Source organism: Nomascus leucogenys, chromosome 24, assembly GCF_006542625.1.
Source record: "Nomascus leucogenys isolate Asia chromosome 24, Asia_NLE_v1, whole genome shotgun sequence".
In the NCBI taxonomy this organism is placed as follows: Eukaryota; Metazoa; Chordata; class Mammalia; order Primates; family Hylobatidae; genus Nomascus; species Nomascus leucogenys.
Window position 1 is genome coordinate 16732973 of NC_044404.1, and position 19896 is coordinate 16752868.

General features: G+C 49.5%; 2 protein-coding genes across 5 annotated transcripts in view; one reads left to right on the forward strand and one right to left on the reverse strand.

Moving 5' to 3' along the window:
- Positions 1–10966, forward strand: part of SZRD1 (SUZ RNA binding domain containing 1) — a 33231-nt gene extending 22265 nt beyond the window's left edge. Inside the window, exons 2-4 of one of the 4 annotated variants that reach the window (XM_012498455.2) lie at positions 3901–3950; positions 5749–6003; positions 7855–10966. In XM_012498455.2, the coding sequence (XP_012353909.1) occupies positions 3901–3950; positions 5749–6003; positions 7855–7957 (408 nt within the window). In that variant the 3' untranslated portion in view covers positions 7958–10966. The remainder of the gene's footprint in view (positions 1–3900; positions 3951–5748; positions 6004–7854) is intronic. The other 3 variants (XM_003279534.4, XM_004092199.3, XM_012498456.2) reach the window with 3 other exon arrangements.
- A 99-nt stretch (positions 10967–11065) lies between these two features.
- SPATA21 (spermatogenesis associated 21) overlaps positions 11066–19896 on the reverse strand; it is a 34388-nt gene continuing 25557 nt past the window's right edge. Inside the window, 3 exon segments of the mRNA XM_030805030.1 lie at positions 11066–11644; positions 12155–12332; positions 13838–14013. Coding sequence (XP_030660890.1) covers positions 11587–11644; positions 12155–12332; positions 13838–14013 — 412 coding nt within the window. The 3' untranslated portion in view covers positions 11066–11586.

A 19896-nucleotide genomic window follows, 5' to 3' on the forward strand; every position in this document is an offset into this window, starting at 1 on the left:
CCTCAGAGGAGACCTGGATGGGACTTCTCAAATTCACTCTAATGTGTGAGGCCCATTTCTCTCTCTTCCTTATTTGGCTCTCGCAGTGATATGAAAGTGAAAGTTCACATAGTGAAGTTGGAAAATTCAGTGCATTGCCATAAAAATACTGATTTGGTTTCTTCTGAGCTGGGTCTGGCCCTGTCTGCCAAGGCTTGTTGGCCGTCATTAGGCAGGGCAAGTGCTCTTTGGTGCCCTGCAGCCGCTTCACTTACCCAGGTATGCCCCCTGTGAGTGGAGTTTGGCTGCTTGCCTGGTCTGTGAAGGCATTTGGTCTCAACCCTCAAAGGCATCCAAATTCTACAGCTGTCAAGGTTCTGTTTATGATGGAGAAACTCGAATAGGCAGTCTTGTATTTAGAGTGGAGTGAAATGATACAGTATGAAACTTTAAAACAAGAAGTTATTTGTGAGAAACCCTTAAAAGGTAATAAATAGGCAATAGACTAATATGAGATGTAGTACTTACTCAGGTAATAACACTGGTGCTAATAGAATTAATATAATTCCATCAGTACAGTCATTTTCAGGACAGAGTACGCAGTGGACATAGATTCCGTGTGAGTGTCTGTGTTTGTCACTTCACAGAGAACATCCAGGTCGTTCTGTTATTATTTGTGTACCTTTTCCATTCAGTCATTCAGCATTCTTTGGCACCAACTATGTTCTAAGATGGAGTGAGAGGTTTCCATTTTAGTGCCTTTCTGGCCCCTCCAGAGACTTGATGGTGCCTCAGAATACAATAAGTTATAAATACATATATATATATATATATATATATATATATTTTTTTTTTTTTTTTTTTTTTTTTTTTTTTTTTTTGAGACAAAGTCTTGCTGTGTTGCCCAAGCAGGAGTGCAGTGGCATAATCTCGGTTCACTGCAACCTCCATCTCCCAGATTCAAGAGATTCTCCTGCCTCAGCCTCCTGAGTAACTGGGATACCACGCCCAGCTAATTTTTGTATTTTTAATGGAGACAGGGTTTCACCTTGTTGACCAGGCTGGTCTCGAACTGCTGACCTCAAGTGATTCACCCACCTCGGCCTCCCAAAGTCAAAGTGTTAGGATTGTAGGTGTGAGCTACCATGCCCAGCCAAATATATTTTAAACACAAGTTAGTACCAATCAGGATAGGTGTCAGTGTTAGACTGGATTTAAATCTAGCTTCATATGGTTAATCTAGTTCATATTGTTTACAAGAGATGCAAATAAGGACATGGAAAGGTGAGAAAAAATATGTTCTAGGAAATACTGACCAAAAGAAAGCTGGCCGACTTTATTAATATTAAACAATACATTATAAGGCAAAAAAGATCACATCATAATGATACACTGTTTAACTTACTAGAAAGAACAAGTCTTTTTTTTTTTTTTGAGACGGAATCTTGCCCTGTCGCCCAGGCTGGAGTGCGGTGGCGTGATCTCAACTCACTGCAGCCTCCCTAGTAGCTGGGATTACATGTGCGTGCCACCACGCCTGGATAATTGTTGAATTTTTTTAATAGAAATGGGTTTTCACCCTGTTGACCAAACTGGTCTCAAACTCCTGACCCTAAGTGATCTGCCTGCCTCAGCCTCCCAAAGTGTTAGGATTACAGGCATAAGCCACGGTCACTGTGCCTGGCCAATAATTCTTAATTCTTTACCTGGTCAGTAGATCAAATGAGTCAGTAAGAATTTACAAGATTAGAACAATATAGCTAACCAGCTTAAACTGTACCCATCAACTGGAGAATAGTTATTTTCTTTTTTTTTTTTTTTGAGACAGAGTCTCACTCTGTCGCCCAGGCTGGAGTGCAGTGGCGCGATCTCGAATCACTAGGCTCGACATCCCAGGTTCACGCCATCCTCCTGCCTCAGCCTCCTGAGTAGCTGGGACTACAGGCGCCTGCCACCATGCCCAGCTAATTTTTTGTATTTTTTTTTTTTTTGGCAGGGGGTGGGGCAGAGTCTTGCTCTGTCGCCCAGGCTGGAGTCCAGTGGTGCGATCTCGGCTCACTGCAAGCTTCGCCTCCCGGGTTCACGCCATTCTCCTGGCTCAATTTTCCGAGTAGCTGGGACTACAGGCACCCGCCACAATGCCTGGCTAATTTTTTGTATTTTTAGTAGAGACAGGGTTTCATCGTGTTAGCCAGGATGGTCTCGATCTCCTGACCTTGTGATCCGCCCGCCTCGACCCCCCAAAGTGCTGGAATTTACAGGCGTGAGCCACCACGCCTGGCCGAGAATAGTTATTTTCAGAACATACAGAGCACTCATGAAAATGGCCTGCACGCTGAGCCATGGGGCAGATCTCACCAAATTTCAAAGCCTCCTCACTACAGCTGTGGTTCTTCACATTTTGCAAGTGATGGACTCCTTTGAAAATCCCATTCTAATAAGTTAAGATTGCCCAAACTCAGCACTGTTGACTTTTGGGGTTAAATAGTTCTTTGTGTAGGGCTGTCCTATACACTGTAGGACATTTAGCATCTCCCCTGATAGTGGCAACCAAAAATGGCTTGACATTGCCCAGTGTCCCCTGAGGGACAGAGTCTTATCTGGTTGAGAACCACCGTTAGAGATCTCGTCTCTAGAAAAACAGAGAATTTTGCATACAGTTTCTTCCGTCTCCATTAGAGCTAGTTGATCTTGTCCTCACTGAGGATGGCTGAGGGAGTGGGACTTTTTCTAAGAAAGGCCGTAGGGCAGCCAAGCAGCCTGGGGGTTTGGTCTTTGTTCCGTGCACAGCCTCTCCCCACACCCCGTCCTGGATATAGATGCGCACACGCGTGTGTGGAGGTGTCACAGGCATGCTGGTGCTGATGGGCTGAGGGCTCAGACTGCCATGAGCCCAATGTCCCGCTCAGGGCTTGAAGAGATGAGGCCAGGGCATGTTGGAAGGCAGTCCTGTCTGCTCCTCCTTCTCAGCCTCTTTCTTCTCTCCGCTTTTCTCTAAAATGGTGGCGTTGTTTTAATCAAGACCTGTCAGGCTCTGGTTCTGAGAGATATCCTTGCTGCACTCTCAGGTGTCCTGTCTCTTCCTTAGGTTCCCCATGTTCACTTGTAGACCATGGACCTCCAAGGCCACAAACATAAGGTGTAGGTTTTACTCTAAGCCTTTCGATAGGTGCCAGTCACAGAGAGTTCAAGTGCATAACAGTAAAAAATAGATTATTAAAATATTAGATAGATGTGACCATAAAGGAATGTAAAAGGGAGAGTTTATTCTGAGGACCAGGTGATGCACCATGCTGGTGGGATCAGAGGAGACTTTACAAAGGAGAGGTAGACATCCAGGCTGGGTTGTGCAGGATCAATAGGAGTTTGCAAGGGGAGAGGACATTGCAGGCAGGTGGAACAGCATGCTGGGTTCTCGGGGCTAGTGATAGCAAAACAGACAGAAGGTAAAAGAAGGTATGGGTGAGGCATGCTCAGAAGCTTTGACTAGGTCTGCAAGCAGTTGAAGGGTTTAAAGTAGGGAAGTGACATGATCAGATTTATGTTTAGTTTTTTTTTTTTTTCCAACTCTTTATTTCATAAACTAGAGTTAGTGTTCCTAAATTTAGGTTTAGAAGTTGATATGAGTGGCTCTGTGAAAGACAGATTACAGGTCAGAAAACTAATTGGAGGCTATGCAAATAACCCAGCTGAACAATGAGGTTTAGAACTGTCATGGCGGCCATGGGGCTAGAAGGGAGATGGACCTGCAGAGGGTATCAGGTCCCCAAACCCCAAAATCTAGTCCACTTTGTTATGTTGAAGGACACAGTCATGTCCCTGGCTAGAGAAAGGACACTGCCCTTAGCTCCAAAAATAAAGACTAAGTTTTTATTTGAGAGAGATTTTTTTCCTCTTTTTATATACATTTTTTTCCTCTAGGAAATAGACAGACGGTTGGAAAAAAAACTGAAGATCACACAAAAAGAGAGGTAAGGCTGCTGTCTGGTCTGAGGGCTCATGCTCTCTGTGGTTTGAAAGCCGGGCAGTCAGTGGTATTCTCCAGCTGGCCATTAGGATTAGCAGGTCCTAGCAGGTCAGGCTCTGGGGCAGCAAACCCTTCCCTCCAAGTTGGAGACCAGGACGTGGTGGCTTGAGGCTTTAGGGTTGAGGCTGGGGTGTTGCACCTGCCTCCGACCTTCGTGGGCTCCCTGTGTGAGGTCATCTGATACGATGTGAGGAAGTGACAAGTTGGAAGACTTGAGTTTTAGGCCTGGCAGTGCCCCAGTTGCTCTGAGGTCTGGGGCAAGTCTTTTCCCTGCTCTGGACATCAGTTTCTTTCTCTGTGGCATGAGGAGTGTGGGCAGATGATTTCTCTGGGTCCCCAGTGACTTGGTGGTTTAGGGTATTTTGAGGGTACCCTGGAATAAAACATTCTAGGAAATTCTTGAAAAAACCTTTAAAAATAGCTTTGTTCTCCACCTAGACGACAGAGGAGGGTGTTTCCAGAGTAGGTGAAAGTTGACTTCGGCTTTCTGCTTTTGGGCTTAGGGACCCTGTTGGTTTTCCATAGGTACAAGAGACAGGAAGGAGGATAGGACCTCTCTGGATTTGCTTACTGGGCTGCACAGTCATTCCCCAGGAAACTGGGGTACTCTGCCCGCCCGCTAGTTTTCCTGGCTCCCTGCCTCTTTGATCAGATTGCTAGCTCCTTGTCTGTCTGCTCATCTCAGCAACCACACTAACCCTGGGTTACAATCCGTGTTCCATACCATTTGTGTCCTACCCGAGACTAGTTTCCATTCACCCTGGCTCAGTTCCTCCAATCCCGACTCCTCCTGACAGCCAAGGCTCTGAAAGCAAGCCTGTTTGGTTCTGAAGAGAAGCTGGTTGACTGCTCTGGGGAGGGTCCTGGTGGCTGTTGTCGGGTGGTCATTCCTGCCTGGGTTCCTGTCTCCTCCTGTGGCTTTTGTTTCTTTCCCTTCCTGTGTTGTTGTGCCTCTTTGTTTTTTGTCATTCCACCTCTCCTTGTGGACACATCGCCTTGATGTACGTGTCCACCAGCCTTGGACAATGCTTCTCTTTTGAGCATTGCCAAGCACTGTTTCTAGGAGCATCCTTCACTCCAGCCCCGCCGCTGTCCAAAAGACCAGGGAGCCCTGGCAAGGGAGGTTTCTCTGTTCAGAAGCTTTTTGAAGAGGATTCAGTTGTCTGGTGTGGCTTGTCTCTGGGAGGCACAGTCACTCTCACTAGAAGGTGGCTTGGTAAATCTTGATGCCAGGCAGGGATGGTGTAGTGGGCTCCTTTGTAGTGTTTGGTTTGAGCATGTGTTGGAAGATTTGGCTGAGAGTGAACACTGTTGACCCCCAAGTTCAAAGGCTCCCACCCTACCAGCCAGTCCTACTCTAATCTGTGTAGGGAAGCTGGGATCTTAACTGACATCATTCGATTCTGGACATAAACTGTTTTGCTGCAGGGCCAAATGGTGGTTGATGTGGCTGTGGTGAACATGGGGATAAAAGTGCCAGAATGGGGTGGTGTTCCAGCCCCCGTGACCAGGGGTTAGGGCTGAGGAGCAGTTCCTGTGGCCTGCCAGAGCTGGTCGCAAGCTTGCTTTTTTGGGACACCCTTCTTGAGGAGTGGAAATTTTGCTGTCTGGTCAGAGGCCAGAGAATCATGGGTAGAATTAGTAGGGTGGGAGAGGAAAGTGATGAGAGGTGGGTGTGGGACATGGACGGGGCCTCCTTAGTCAGGAGCATGATTTGTGAAGCTGTGTTTGCTCTTTGTCAGCAGGAAATCCAAATCTCCTCCCAAAGTGCCCATTGTGATTCAGGACGATAGCCTTCCCGCGGGGCCCCCTCCACAGATCCGCATCCTCAAGAGGCCCACCAGCAACGGTGTGGTCAGCAGCCCCAACTCCACCAGCAGGCCCACCCTTCCGGTCAAGTCCCTAGCACAGCGGGAGGCCGAGTACGCCGAGGCCCGGAAGCGGATCCTGGGCAGCGCCAGCCCCGAGGAGGAGCAGGAGAAACCCATCCTTGACAGGTGAGTGTGACTGGCAGGGCTGGCCAGTGATGGCTGTCCCAGTCCATCCAGGAGGAGGAGAGCATTCTGGCTGTGTGTAGAGTAGTGAGAAGCAAGCAGAGTCAGGGTGGGAACCATGCAGCTCCAGCTGCCGACCCAGCCTGCTGGCGCTAGTTCACTGTGCCGCAGTGGCTGGAGAGGGCTCTGAAAGCCTTGCAAGGGCCGGGCACGGTGGCTTACGCTTGTAATCCCAGCACTTTGGGAGGCCAAGGCGGGCGAATCACGAGGTCAGGAGATCGAGACCATGGTGAAACCCGGTCTCTACTAAAAATACAAAAAGTTAGCCGGGCGTGGTGGCAGGTGCCTGTAGTCCCAGCTACTCGGAGAGGCTGAGGCAGGAGAATGGCGTGAACCCGGGAGGCGGAGCTTGCAGTGAGCCGAGATCGCGCCACTGCACTCCAGCCTGGGTGACAGAGCAAAGACTCCGTCTCCAAAAAAAAAAAAAAGAAATCCTTGCAGGAAGGAGGTGGCAGTTTGCCGGCATGCTGCCTCTGCGGTTGGTAGTCACCAGGGGGCACTGTTGCATAGAGAGTAAAGGCATGGATGAGCTTGTGTCAAAATCGGCCTCTTACCTCTTCTTAATTTAGAACGACTTGACCTCTCTGGGCCTTAGTTTTCTCATCTGAAAAAATGGGATAATAACAGTACCAGCCTTATCAAAGTGTTGTGCAATTCAGTGAGTAAATGAACATAGGATGTGGTGAACCTGGGCTGGCAGAGTGGAAAGTGCCCAGCTAAGTGCTTTGATGATATTTTCTGGGTCTCCAGTATGCCCACTGTGATGTTTTTGTGAATTTTCTAAATTCCTTTTTACTCTTTTTTTCTCTGCAGTATTAGAGGTTGCATCATATAAGTTTATCACTTCCTAATCAAACAGTATCCACTAAGATGGCCTCCTACTAACTTTGAGGGGCCGCTCTGGTTTGGTATTCTGGGACTTGAAGAAAAAATCTGTGAACCTTCTTTCTAGCTCTTCATAATTTTGAAGAGATACCTGTTCTCTTTGTTGTTTCTCCTCTAAGTCTTCACCTTTCCAGGGTGGAAAAATAGTAATATGAGTCAACCGTTAACCACAGAGTTTGGGGAGGACTGGGAGGGAAGAACTGGGGGGCAGGGGATGTGTCCCTCTGCTGAGCTCTTGATTCCAGTTCTTTACTTTGGCCTAACACTCTGGAGATTCCAAATGGTTCTGTGGAGCATGTGCTGTCCATGGTCACTGCCTCTGGGCAGAGTGGGCCCTCAAGCACTCCCCCTGCCTACAAGTGAATGATGGCAGCTGAGCAGGGGGAAAGAATGCTGTAGCTGCTAGAGGTGAATGTGCACCACCCACCCTACCTGCTCACAGGGGCCTCTCAACTTGGAGGTGCCTGCGTCAGCTTCCCAAAGAAGCAGGCTTGTGAAGCCAGAGTGACTTGGGCCCCAGCTACAAGGACAGTTGATTTTAAGATGGGGGACATCTAGGCCAGGTGCAGTAATCCCAGCACTTTGAGAGGCCGAGGTGGGCGGATCACTTGAGGTCAGGAGTTCAAGACGAGCCTGGCCGACATGGTGAAACCCCATCTCTACTAAAATTACAAAAATTAGCTGGGTGTGGTGGTGTATGCCTGTAGTCCCAGCTACTCGGTAGGCTGAGGTAGGAGGATCACTTGAACTCAGGAGGTGGGGGTTGCAGTGAGGAGAGATCGCACCACTGCACTCCAATCTAGGTGACAGAATGAGACTCCGTCTCAAAAATAAATAAAAAATAAAGAAATGATGGAGGACATGTATTATATCCTTCTTCAGGCCTTCCTCTGCTCTTCTCCCTTTTAGGCCAACCAGGATCTCCCAACCCGAAGACAGCAGGCAGCCCAATAATGTGATCAGACAGCCTTTGGGTCCTGATGGGTCACAAGGCTTCAAACAGCGCAGATAAATGCAGGCAAGAAAAGATGCTGCCGTTGCTGCCGTCACCGCCTCCTGGGTCGTCCGCCATGGGTTGCACTGCTGTGGCAGACAGTTGGACTTGAGCAGAGGGAACGACCTGACTTACTTGCACTGTGATCCCCCTTGCTCCGCCCACTGTGACCTTGAACCCCATGCACTGTGACCTTCCCCCTTCTCCCCCTTCCCACTGTGATTGGCACATCGACAAGGGCTGTCCCAAGTTAATGGAAAGGAAAAGGGTGGGGGTTAGGGGAAGGTTGGGGGGACCCACCAAGGACTCAGAGAGTCAGACAGTGCCACTTGGCCACTTGGGGTAAAGCCAGTGCCAGCAATAACAGTTTATCATGCTCATTAATTTGGGATTTCAAAACACAAATGAAAACTCACACCCACCCACCCCCAAGTGCATGTCTCCATCACTTAAAAAGTAAGTTCCATTTGAAAATATCCTTTCTTTTTTTTTCTTCCTATTTTTGTTTGTTTATACAAATATCTGATTTGCAAGAAAAAGTGCATGGGAGGGGTTTTAGTGGTTTAATGAATTTTTAATTAAGAAAGGGTAGTTTGGTAGTCTACTTAAAAATGTTTCTGGGAAATTCACTAGAAACATTAACCAATAGGATTTTGGTGAGCTTAGCTTCTGTATTCCTACTGCCGCCCGGAAAAGGGGCAGGGCTCTGCAGCCGCCAGGACAGATGAGCACCCCATGCCTATACCTCCCTCCCCGAGCTAAGTCCCAGGGCATCTGGGCCTTGCCTGGAGACTGGGCTAGCTCTGTAGGCTCGGAGAGCCTGGGGAGGGTGCCAACCCCACCTCTAGTATTTTGGGAGATAGGGAAAGTGAACCGACTTCCCCTTCCCATACCCCTCAGGGTGGTTCCCTACCAGCCAGGCTTACTACTTCTAGAAGAGAGCAGAGTGCCAGGGAGTGAGACTGCATCTCTGGGCTTAGAAGTGAAGGAGAGACGACTTGTTTAGTATTTTGCCATCAGCACAAGGAAAACCAGGAGAGAGTCTGCCTCCAGGACTCTGAGCCTTCTGCCTCGTATGTTCAGAAGGTGGATAGGTCTTCCCACTCCAGCATGGCTTGAACTCTTAGGGGTCTGCAGTGCTCCATCTCCATTGATGGCCCCAGCTCAGTAACTATACCTGGTACATTTCCTGTGTGCAATCAGTACCTTGAAGGCAGAACATTCTGAATAAAGTTGGAAAAAGAACAGCTTTGCTTTGCAAAGATTGATGACAGACTCCTTAGAGGCCTAGGCTACCCATCACCACTTTTTCCAGAGCGAGGGCCTGGAATAAAGGCAGTTTATCCTCTGTCCCTGGAGCCTGGGGTTTGCTTTGGCTCCTTGAGGTGGAAGAGACTAAGAGGGCAGCTGCCCAGGGCGGCTCTGTGTGTACCTGGCTCCTCTCAGGCTTCCTGATCCCTTCCGTTGCACTGCGCCTTATCCCTCAGCCAGCCAGACGACCTCCCTGCTCCTGACCAGCAGATACGTTTCGGAGTGGTTGGTGTGGTTTTTGTGATGAGGGCAGCACGTGGTGGCCAAGGTGGCAAGCTGAGTCTCACAGGCTCACTCCACCATTGGTTCCCTGTGGGAATGGTAGGCCAGGCCCAGCAAGCCATGCCCCACCACGTCCTCTCCTCCGGAGGAAGGGCCAGCTGCCAGCTGAGTCAGCAGCTAGTCCATAGCACAGCCTTATAACTATAAAGCCAGGCATTGCCCATGAGCAGAGCTGGAACCAGAGCTTCAGTCAGTAAGAGGGAGGATTACCTTCAGGAGAAGGCAAGGAAGAAAATTGGCTGCTATCTTTATAGTTCCACTGCCCTAACCAAGTGTCCACATTCTAAATGTATAGTGTCCATCCCTCATGTAGTAGTGGTTTCCCACCCAAAGTGAGACTTTCCTTTTAATTGGAGAAGGGTATAGAGGTAGTCCAGGTGGGAAGGCCAGAAGTGCTGGTTGCCCAGCCATTGGGACCACCTGTTCTTGCCCCACTACCCTCTAGTGGGGGGCCAAAGTAAAGGCTGGCTGGTGGGTGTCTGTGGATTGAGGATGTGGCAGGGACTGGTCCTCCCACCTCCCTCTGGCCAAAGATGGGCTTTGCCCGTTGTGTGCCTGTCACCACCCACCAGCAGTCATGACCTGGGCTTCCCAAATGGAGAGGTAGCAGGCAACGTTTTTAGAAAGAAAACAGGAAACTGTATTGTGTCGGGGGGAGACGGAAGGGAGATGAGGAAACGGTTTGGATTTTGTGTGTGGGAGGGTATTTTTTTGGGGGTAGTTGTCCATAACTTTCCTAAGTGCTTTTTTTCCTTTTCTTTTTTAAAGTAAGTTGCAGGCTTTGGCTTGGAAAACCCCAGGGGGATGGGGGCAGAAACCTGAGGCTGCTGCCCCTTTATCTGCCTTCACGGTACTGTCCCCTTCCCCCAGCTCCTCCCTGACCCCATGGGCCAGGCCTCAGACCTTCCAGCTAACCGCTTCCCATGAGCCACTACTCTGATGTCAGCCTATAACCAAAGGAGCTGGGGGGTCCAGGCCTGGTGACCAACCTTTCTCAGCCCACTCAATCAGGGTGCTCCCCACCTGCAGGCAGGAGGCAACACCCTATCTGCTACCATCAGCCCCTTCCAGAGCCCATCTGCCCCGCCCAGCCCTGCCCTGCCCTGCCCAGCCCAGCCATACCCTGCTCTGCCCCATCTGGGGGTGCCCTGCTCAGGGATGGGCTGGCAGGGCTGTACCCAGCCTCCCTGGTAAGCAGAGACTCAAGAAACCTCTGGGGTCCTGTTTTCTGGTCGTGTGATCCCAGGGGTGCACATGGGCCCCTTGGGTGTCTGAACAGAAGGGCATGGGAGGGAGGGCCGCACCCCTGCAGTCTTACTCTGCTGGTGTAGCGGGCAGCTGCCTACTCCCACCCCACCCTGCACCGCGGGCTCCTGAATTGGCAGATTAAGCATTTTATAAATTGTATTTTAAATACATGTTTTAAACTTGTCAGATCTTTGTCCTCATTTCAGTCCCTGTCCTCTACCTCTTGCTGTGGCCGCTTATTTAGCCCTGGGAGATTTCCCTCTGCCCAGTCCCAGGGAAAGACTGTCTTTGGTAAAATACGAGGCTGGGTGGTATGTGGGTTGAGGGGAAAGGACCCACCCCTCTTAGGGCTCCCAGAGAGTGAGAGCCCTGGGTCCTGGGCTCTGTCGGGGGAGCATGGTAGAGGCCACCTCCTGTTCTTCCACAGGGCCTGTCTTAGAGCCAGTGGAGAGAGAACGGCTGCTTTTGTGGGGCTCCCAGTCCAGAGGGGGAAGCGCTCACCTGAGGAGAGGCCTAGCCCTGCGCTTTGAGAAGGTACAGAAGGTCAAGACTTTGCGTGCAGGGGCACCTGTAGCAGAAACCCCAACCCTGGGCAGGGCTTTGAGGTAGAACCCTGCACTCTGAGAGCTCAGTGGTGGCTGGGGTGACAACTTGAGGGCCTTTCTTGGCAAGAGGTACAGAGGCTGAAGTTATTGATGTTTATTAGCTTACCAGGCTACAAAAGCAAATCCCAGCAGCAGCTCCTGCTTGGTGGCCCATCTGTCTGCAGGCCTTGAGCAGCTGCCTAGAGTCAGGCCTCCAGAGGGTCAGTGGGTTCGAGCCGGCACAGAGCTGAGCCACTTTCTGCTGTCAGAGTTGTGTTCCCTGGGGAGAGGAATGGGGCAGAAGGGTGGGAGACATTTGGCCCTTTCCCTATCTGCCAGTATATGAGCCATCTGTGCATGCCCAGGTGAGGAGAGGAGGCCTCCCCTCAGAAATGGTGGAGCCAGCAGTTGGGCTTAGGAGCCTGATCTCAAGTCCGGGGCTCCCTTCCCCAGTGGCCTGGAGGGGGGACTGCTGCAGGAGACGCTTCCCTCTGCCCAGGTGCACAGTCTGCTAGTCCTAATATGGAACCGTAGGGAACTTGTAGCACTCAGGTGCCACTGAGTCCTGGACACAGGAAAGCAGAAGCACTCGCTTCAGTGGAACAATCTGCCAGGTACACAGGCCCTCAACAGAAGTTTGTCTTCTTTGCCTTTCACCCTTTCTCCTCCCTGGAGCAAGCAGCCTCAGGTATGATCTCTTAGAAAGATGGATTCCCAGGCATTAGGCCAGGGGCCTCTTAAGGAAGAATCTGGAAGGGCCTGGGCTGAGGCCCTTTCTCTGGGCACCCACCTGTTTCCTTGAGATCCTGACTGGAAGAAGGGGCTACGGATGTCAGGATCCAGGCCAGGGGGTGTGCACTGGTCTGGCGCATAGTGGTTGCTCGGCTTCCTACGGACCATCTTCTTGTCCAGCCACGGGCAGAGCGGGATGCAGGGCACCTGGGCATAGGGGCTCTGCAGGTTGGGAGCTGGTGAAGAAGAAGGCAGAAGGGGGAATGCTTCAGAGCATGCCCAGCCTTGGGAAGCAGGCAGATTCAAGTGAAATCCTGGCTTTGCTGCATAATGAGCTGAGTGGTTTGGGGCAAGTCACTTAACCTCTCTAAGCTTCTGAGCTGGAGGTGATAGTGGTACCCACCTCATAAAAGTTGATGATGAGGATTAAAGGAGAAATATATGTGAAGCACTCAGCTCAGTGCTGCACACAGAATCAGAGCTGGTAACAGCTTAACAAGGAGCAGAGGTCTTTGTGATGGGTGCTGGCAAAGTCCAGTAGGCATACTCTAGAAAGACTGCAAAGCGGCTGGGCGCGGTGGCTCACGCTTGTAATCCCAGCACTTTGGGAGGCCGAGGTGGGCGGATCACGAGGTCAGGAGATCGAGACCACGGTGAAACCCCGTCTCTACTAAAAATACAAAAAATTAGCCGGGCGTGGTGGCAGGCGCCTGTAGTCCCAGCTACTCGGAGAGGCTGAGGCAGGAGAATGGCATGAACCCGGGAGGCGGAGCTTGCAGTGAGCCGAGATTGCACCACTGCACTCCAGCCTGGGCGACAGAGCGAGACTCCGTCTCAAAAAAAAAAAAAAAAAGAAAGACTGCAAAGCTCCTATCCTGTTACTTGGCACACAGTAGGAGTCTAATAAATGGTACCTGGGGGAAGGGAGGCAGGCTTGCCCAGTGGAAAGAGCATAGGTTTTGGGGTCAGACCTGGATATAAACTCCCCTTTCCAAAAAACTAGCTAGGGGCATTGGGCAAATTGCTTAATTTTATCAGTTTCATTTTTCTTTTTTTTTTTTTTTTGAGATGGAGTTTTGCTCTTGTCACCCAGGCTGGAGTGCAATGGCGTGATCTTGGCTCACTGCAACTTCCATCTCCCGGGTTGAAGCGATTCTCCAGCCTCAGCCTCTGGAGTAACTGGGATTACGGGCACTCACCACCACGCCCGGCTAATTTTTTAGAGATAGGATTTCACCATGTTGGCCAGGATGGTCTCGAACTTCTGACCTCAGGTGATCCGCCCATCTCGGCCTTCCAAAGTACTGGGATTACAGGCATGAGCCACCATGCCTGGGTCAGTTTCACTTTTCTAATCCGTAAAATGGGGTAAATACATGATTATGAGTATTAAATTCTAGAGCATCTGTAAAGGGCCTAGCACAGTGGGCACTCAATAAACAGTGAGCTGGGATTGCTAATCTCTACAGCTGTTCTTTCTCAGTCCTAGCTCATGGGACCAACCTGTGCTCAGGATAAGGCAGGAGGGGAGGAGTCCAATGCAGGAGGCCATTGTCATAGGCCTGGATGGAAAATAGTGATTATCAGCCTGTTTTCTGATGTACACAGTTAAGCCCAAAGTGGGAAACTGGCCTCTCAGCTCCCTTGGCCTGGCTGCCTGAGGGCCCAAGGAAAGGAGACCAGATGGGTAAGAGAGCAAAGCCCCAACCCTAGCCCATCCCACCCTGCCCAGGGCCCTCACCAGAGTTCTGCTGCTTCAGTCGGCTCAGGATACTGAGGACCTTTCATTCTGGGACTTCTGAGCTCTCTTCTTGCTGGGGGTTGTAGGGAAGCTTCTTCTGCAACTGCAGCCGGCCTGTGGTCACTTCCATCTCTTGGGTCTTGCAGGTGCCTTCCTTCAGCTTTTTCTTGTAGTAGCTGGGGAGGCAGTGCCCACCCGTTTCAGCCTGGCAGTGTTTAATTCACCCTTCTCCTCCTCAGCCCCTATCTCTCTGGCCAGCTCTGGAGCAGGAACACAAGCCTAGGAGTCAGGAAACCTGGATTCTAGTCCCAGCTCAGCCCTTACCTTTCTGTGACCATGAGCAAGTCACTGCCCTGCTCTGGGCCTCAGTCGCCCTGTGTAAAATGGAGGGAAGGGTTTCTCTACCCTGTCAATGCAAGTGACTTGACTTCTCTGAGCTTCAAGTTTCCGTTGGGTAAAACAGATCAGACAGTTCACATGCCGTAGGATTAAATAACAAGGATGAATTAACAAGGCCCATCAAGCATGTAGCATGGTGTCTGGCACATGGAAAATGCTTTGTACATGTTACCTGTTATTTTGGGGAGGGGCGTGGTGGGGAGACAGAGTCTCACTCCATTGCCCAGGCAGGAATGCAGTGGCGTGAACATGGCCTCACTACAGCCTCAAACTCCTGGGCTCAACTGATCCCCCTGCCCTAGCCTCTCAAGTAGTTGGGACCATAGGCACCAACCACCACACCCAGCTGATTTTTTTATTTTGTATAGAGACGTGGTCTCACTGTGTTGCCCAGGCCAGTCACAAACTCCTTGCCTCAAGCAATCCTTACACCTTGGCCTCCCAAAGTGTTGGGATTACAGGCATGAGCCACTGCGTTACCTATGATTACCTGTGATTTTATCACTGATACATTTACTTAGATGTGCAAGTACTTATCTGCGCAATTAACTCCTGCTCATCTTCCAGATTTCAAGTTAAGGACTCTGCTCCAGAAAGTCTTCTCTGTCCTATCCCCACCCCTACCCTACAGAGTAGCTAGGCTCCTGCTGGAGGCCCCCTGCAACCTGTAGTTACCCAATTATAGCCCGCAACCCACTTGATTTTCTTAACTCACTACTTGCCTTTTCCCCCACTAGACTGCAACATCATTCATTCAGTAAGTATTCACTGAATGTTCGCTGTGTCCTGGCCACTCTTCTAAGTGATTGGAAAAGAGTGGTGAAAGAGACATCCACACAGGGTCCCTGTATCATAGCCTCAGCCCCACCTCTTACTCCAGCCGTCTACTAACACCATGGGCCAAGGGTGCCACAGTGGCCACTTTCACACAGGCTTCAACTAGCTTTGCACAGGGACAACCCTACGGGTCTCACCTCAGGCCTGAGCCTCTTGCTTCCTGCCCCAGGGATTCTCTGACACACGTGCAACCCAAAAGTGCAGGGGAGTTAAGAACCTGTGGGGCACCCTTGCCAAAGTTGTTAGTAGATGAGCTATATAGGCTTTTCCCTTTCTTCTCCTGGCAGTTCTGAGCTGCCATTCTTTTTTTTTTTTTTTTTTTTTTTTTTTTTGAGATGGAGTTTCGCTCTTGTTGCCCAGGCTGGAGTGCAGTGGTGCAATCTTGGCTCACAGCAACCTCCGCCTCCCAGGTTCAGGTGATTCTCCTGCCTCAGCCTCCCGAGTAGCTGGAATTACAGGCATCCGCCACCATGCCTGGCTAATTTTTGTATTTTTAGTAGACACGGGGTTTCATCAGGTTGGCCAGGCTGGTTTTTTCTTTTGAGACGGAGTCTCGCCCTGTTGCCCAGGCTGGAGTGCAATGGCGAGATCTCAGCTCACTGCAACCTCTGCCTCCCAGGTTCAAGCGATTCGCCTGCCCCAGCCTCCTGAGTAGCAGGGATTACAAGTGCGCGCCACCACGCCCAGCTAATTTTTTTGTATCTTTAGTTTAGACGGGGTTTCACCATGTTGGCCAGGCTGGTCTCAAACTCCTGACCTTGTGATCCACCTGCCTTGGCCTCCCAAAGTGCTGGGATTACAGATGTGAGTCACCGCACCTGGCCCTGAGCTGCCATTCTCAGTCTCCTCAGAAGATCCTGGGAGGTGCTTGACTCAGTAACACATCCTTGAATTGGCTCCTCCTCCTTTGCGGCACCCGTTCCCTTACTCCTGCCTCCTGGGATCGTTTCCCACATCAACTACCTGGACACAGGCCTACTCGCAGAGTCAGACCATAAACAAATAAATAAAAATACAGGCCGGGCATGGTGGGGCTCATGCTTGTATTCCCAACACTTTGGGAGACCAAGGTGGGAGGATCACTTAAGCCCAAGAGTTTGAGACCAGCCTGGGCAACATAGTGAGACACCCCTGCAAGAAATTTTAAAACTAGCACGGCGACATGTGCCTGTAGTCCCAGCTACTCAAGAGGCTGACGCGAGAGGATTGCTTGAGCTGGGAGGTCAAGGCTGCAGCGAGCCATCATCATGCCACTGCACTGCAGCCTGGGCGATGACAGAGCAAGACCCTGTTTCAAGAAAAGTGCCATGTTAGGAGTGATGGGTGCCCTGAGGAAACGTAGAAGGGTAGGAGGTAGCGATAAGGGGCTATTTTGCTCAAAGTGATAAGCAAAGGTCTCAGAGGTGACATTTGAACAGGATGGGGGAGGAAACAAACTGAATGGGTATCTGGAGGAAGAGTTCAGGCAGAGGAGTGGCCTGTGAAAAGGCTGGGGGGTGCAGGAAAAGCTCGGGACAGCAAGGAGACTGGAGAGGCTAGAGCCTGATGTGTGAGTGGTGGAGAGGAAGACATACAGGCAGTGAGATGGCAGGGCCACAGCATCTGGGGCTTTGTAGGCAGTGATGAGGGATGGGCATGCTACTCAAGAGTGTTGGGAAGCCTTAGGGCTAAAGCTGATGGCTCTGCTAGGGCCTCTGCCTATCTTTGGGGCCTAGGATTTGCGGTTTTAATGGGCCTCATACACAGAAGATAGAAAACTAATTCCAGGGCCCTCACGTGGTGCGAGGTTGGCTCTAGATCCCTGTATAAAACTGAAACTCCCAAAAGGCAACACTCTGAGTGAAATAGATGGACTAGAAAATAACTTCACCCCTCAGGAGCCAACAGGACACAGCAGTGTGTGCAACTTTCTCAGTCACAATTTCAGAGGAAATTCCTTGCCCTCTGCTTCCTCTTTTCCCCTTCTTGGGGACTTGAATTCAGGTGTGTTGCTGATAAGTTGGTTTAGGATTGACTAGGGAATAATGGAACAATAAATTGGAAACAAACTCAGTGCCTCGGTAACTTTGTCTTCCTGCCTGCTTCCTCTAAACTGTCAGTGTAAGAGAGTAAACTCCTATCTTTTTGAACTACAGTATATTGGGGTCTATTCCTTAACTAAGACACCAGCCTAAAATTCTATACCCAGCTAAACTGTCCAGTAAGTGTGAGGCTAGAATAAACACATTTGTAGACATAGATAATCTTAATATTACCTCCTATGCATCCTTTCACAGGAAGCTACTGGAGGACATGTTCTTCCAAAGTGAGAACATAAACCAAAAAAGAGAAAGATGTGATTACAGAAAGCGGGAGATCCTGGCCAGGCGCAGTGGCTCACACCTATAATCCCAGCACTTCAGGAGGCTGAAGCAGGAGGATCAACTGAGGTCAGGAGTTCGAGACCAGGCTGGCCAACATAGTGAAACCCCTGTCTCTACTAACGATACAAAAATTAGCTGGGCATGGTGGCACATGCCTGTAATCCCAGCTACTCGGGAGACTGAGACAGGGGAATCGCTTGAACCCAGGAGGCGGAGGTTGCAGTGAGCCGAGATGGCGCCACTGCACTCCAGCTTGGGCAACAAGAGCAAAATTCGGTCTCAAAAGAAAAAGAAAGCAGGAGATATAATGCAGGAGAGAGGTGAAGGAAAAGGAAGATGATGAAGAGAGATATCACAATGGCAGTGCAAATACCATAAACCACACCTGGTCAAATAAAATTTCTAAACATGAAAAATACAATACCTGGCCAGGTGCAGTGGCTCACTGTTTCTTTGAATGACTGTGATTTTTTTTCCTGAAAACTGGACATTTGAATCTAATAATGTGGTAACTATGAATATAAGATTCTCTCCTTTCCTCGGAGTTTGCTGTTTTTTGTTATTGTTTATTTATTTATTTATTTTTATTGTTGTTGTTGATCTGTGCCAAAGATCATCCTAAGGTATAAACTTAAGGTCTTCTCAGGTCTTCTCAGCCTAGCACTTTGGGAGGCTGAGGCAGGAGGATTACTTGAGCCCAGTTCAAGACCAGCCTGGGCAACATGGCAAAACCCTGTATCTACAAAAAAAATACAAGAACAGGCCGGCGCAGTGGCTCACGCCTGTAATCCCAGCACTTTGGGAGGCCGAGGCAGGCGGATCACGAAGTCAGGAGTTCAAGAGCAGTCTGGCCAACGTAGTGAAACCCTGTCTCTACTAAAAATACACAAAAAATTAGCCGGGTGTGGTGGTGTGCGCCTGTAATCCCAGCTACTCAAGAGGCTGAGGCAGGAGAATTGCATGAACCCGGGAGGTGGAGGTTGCAGTGAGCCAAGATCGTGCCACTGCCCTCCAGCCTGGGAGACAGAACGAGACTCCATCTCAAAAAAAAAAAAAAAAATACAAGAACAACAATACCCAAAATGAAAAATTCACTGGATGGATTTAAGATCAGATTAGGGGAAGATGGTGGAGTGGGAAGCACCAGGAATCTGCCTTCAAACCTACACAACAATTGCACTGGCAGAATCTGTCATATACTGTTTTGGAACTCTGGAGTCTTGCACCATCCAGGGGAAGGTTTGGATGGCGAATTGCAGTTAATTTTGGTCAAGTTAAGCTTTTAGCACAATATCAGCTATTTATCTTCCATTTCCAGCCCCTGGGAGGCAGATGTGCATGCATTCCAGGAGCAGCTTGGCTTGTCAGGGTAGGCAAAAAGGACCCTGTCCTCCAAAATACTGGGAATTGTGCTCTGATCACTAATGGCTGCTTCTGAAAACAAAGGTGCAAAGAGATGGGCTCTGCAAAGGTGCAAGGAGGGGCTGTTGCACCTCCCCACATTGTTGCAAGCCCTTGTCCCTGTGTTTTTTTGTTTGGTTTTGGTAAGCCATGCACCCTTCCAGATGAAGTGACTTCCAGGAAATTTAAAGGGCCAGTGCCCTTTTCCCCACTTCATTTTTCTCTTTTCACCCTTTTCGGAGGCAGACATTAAAGACTAAGACATTCAGAAGCAACTGCATATATGGGGGAAAGTTAGAAAGTAACCCCAGTTCCTAGGGAAAGGCAAAGCCTCAGAAAAGACCTGAGAAGACCTTAAGTGTATACCTTAGACTGCTCTTTGGCACAGAGACAGCCTACAACAACAACAATAACAAAAATAAATGAGCAAACAATAACAACAGCAAACTGAGGAAGGGGGAGAATCTTATTTTCATAGTTACCACATTATTAGATTCAAATGTCCAGTTTTCAGCAAAAAATCATAGTCATTCAAAGGAACAGGAAAGCATGGCCATTTAAAGGAAAAAAATCAACAGAAACAGTCCCTGAAGAGTACCTGACAGCAGATCTAGACGAAATCTTTAAAAAACAACTCTCTTAAAGATGCTCGGAGAACTAAAGGAAGACTTGGAGAAAAGAAAACAATGTATAAACAAGATGGAAATACAAAAGAGATAAAAAAAAAATCCAAACAAGAAACCAAAAAGATTGTGGAGTTGAAAAGTACAATAATTGAAATGAAAATTTTACTAGAGGGATTCAAGTTAGATTTGAGCAGGCAGAAGAATCTGTAAACCTGAAGATGGGACAATGGAATAATCAGGTCTGAGGTAGAGAATGAAAAAATAATTGAAGAGGCCGGGCGCGGTGACTCACGCCTGTAATTCCAGTACTTTGGGAAGCTGAGGTGGGCGGATCACCTGAGGTCAGGAAATCAAGACCAGCCTGGCCAACATGGTGAAACCCCTTCTCTACTAAAAATAGAAAAATTAGCTGGGCATGGTGGTGGGTGCCTGT